At 53.8% G+C, this 1,732-nt stretch overlaps 1 protein-coding gene across 1 annotated transcript; it reads right to left on the minus strand.

The window, feature by feature from the left end:
* Nucleotides 1-541: 541 nt before the first annotated feature.
* On the minus strand, nt 542-1,450 carry LOC121834029 (Fanconi anemia group J protein homolog). Its single transcript, XM_042287766.1, has one exon. The coding sequence runs from the start codon at nt 1,448-1,450 to the stop codon at nt 542-544; it is 909 nt and encodes a 302-aa protein (XP_042143700.1).
* Nucleotides 1,451-1,732: the final 282 nt, after the last annotated feature.

The following is a 1,732-nucleotide window of genomic DNA, read 5'->3' on the forward strand; positions in this document are numbered from 1 at the left end:
TCCATGGCAATCTCCACTTCTCTAACGTAGGTGTCATATTCGTCCGAAGAGGGAGGTATCGGCGCAGTCATAAAGTGTTTCAACACTCCTGCGTCGAACTTGTCCCTTCCACCAGTCCACAGGTTGTATCTCGTTTGAAATTCTTCTACCGACGGTAGAGTATTGGCGTATTCAATCACGCACCATTCGAGTATAGTCTTGTCAGACAGTCCCCGCTTGTCCAGTGGAAGAGTAGCGACTCGTACTGGAGCCTGGTCGGCCGAAACGGGATCGCTGTTGACCGAAGCAGCTGGTGTAGGAGCAGTCTCGCACGTGCACGATTCGAGTATAGGCTTGTCGGACGGTCCCCGCTTGTCCGATGGAACAGTAGCGACTCGTGTTGGAGCCTGGTCGGTCGAAACGGGATCGCTGTTGACCGAAGCAGCTGGTGTAGGAGCAATAGTAGCGTCGCGAATCGTGCAATACCAGTAAGCGTAGCCCTGTCGGCTAGCCGTGTATCTGTGTTCGCGCAGATACGTGTGCAAACTGAGGATGTGCATTTTCATAGACGACCGTTCAAAAACGAGTTTAGCTCGAGCAAAGATTTCTTCGTGTCTTTGAAGGTGGACGACTCGTCTTCGCAGACCTGGACCCAATGCGGTAAATCGCTCCAAACGTCGGGTCTAAAATACCTACTGTCGAGCAATAGGACGGCCCCCCAGTCGTTCACGTGACGTACGCAGCGTCCCACGGACTGGTTAACCGCTCGCATCGCCTGCGTTTTATACCATTCGTCCCCGTCTCCGCCCCTGCTGCGGTTAAACTCGACCTTGACCTTTACGTCCGGACTGTGATACGACGGATAGGGTAACCCCACGGATACGACGAGTCGAGCCAGCGAATCGGAGAAGTCGACGCCTTCGCTCATTTTGCCTCTGTGCACGACTAGAAACAGGGCCACCGTGCCGGGCTCTCCGTCAATCAACGCAGTCTTGTACCTATCGAACAAGAGGTCCGAGTTTTCAGAATCTTCCAGAAACAGATGCCCGCCGACCACCTTGACCAACTTGGCCCATAGAGGCACTTTGCGCCACACGTCTCGACAGGTCTGAAGTAGCTTGTAAGAAGGGAAGAAGCACAGGACGCCAGCCTTTGTTTCGCCGACATTTTTCTTCAGGATCTTGGTCGACTCGTAGACGACGGAACCTACGGCCTTGAGTAGCTCTTCGTTCTGGCATGCGCTGTAATTCATGTAAAACTCTTTGTCACCCTTGAGCGAATGCGAGATCCTACGGACAAAGACGTGACGCTTGGACACGACGTGTTCCTTGGCGGACACCTTGTGAGTAAAGAAGACGCCCAATTCCTTTTCGTACGACGACATCGGACTGAGAGTCCCCGAGGCCAGGACGATAGAGTGCGTGCACGACGACACAGACTTCATGGCGTAACTCGAGTCCATGCAGGTCATCCTGAGTTCTGGCGACTCGCGACCCTGGACGACAAACATTGCAAAGCCTTGGGCACCAAATATCTCGGGGTAGTAAAACTGAGTGACGATGCGGTCAATCAACGTGGTGTTTAACCGGTCGGACAAAGGATGTCGAGACGTTAAGGGACTCACGACTTGACCCAGGCTCACGTTGTCCGTCTTGAGGTAGCGTCTCGTCTTGGCCAGGAGATCATCGCCGCGAACAATCGCATATCCAACGTCGTTCATCATGGCCAGGAGCCCCTCGAAGAATTCGCGAAG

This window comes from Ixodes scapularis, unplaced genomic scaffold, assembly GCF_016920785.2.
Source record: "Ixodes scapularis isolate PalLabHiFi unplaced genomic scaffold, ASM1692078v2 ptg000303l_1___fragment_1__unscaffolded, whole genome shotgun sequence".
Taxonomy (NCBI): domain Eukaryota; kingdom Metazoa; phylum Arthropoda; class Arachnida; order Ixodida; family Ixodidae; genus Ixodes; species Ixodes scapularis.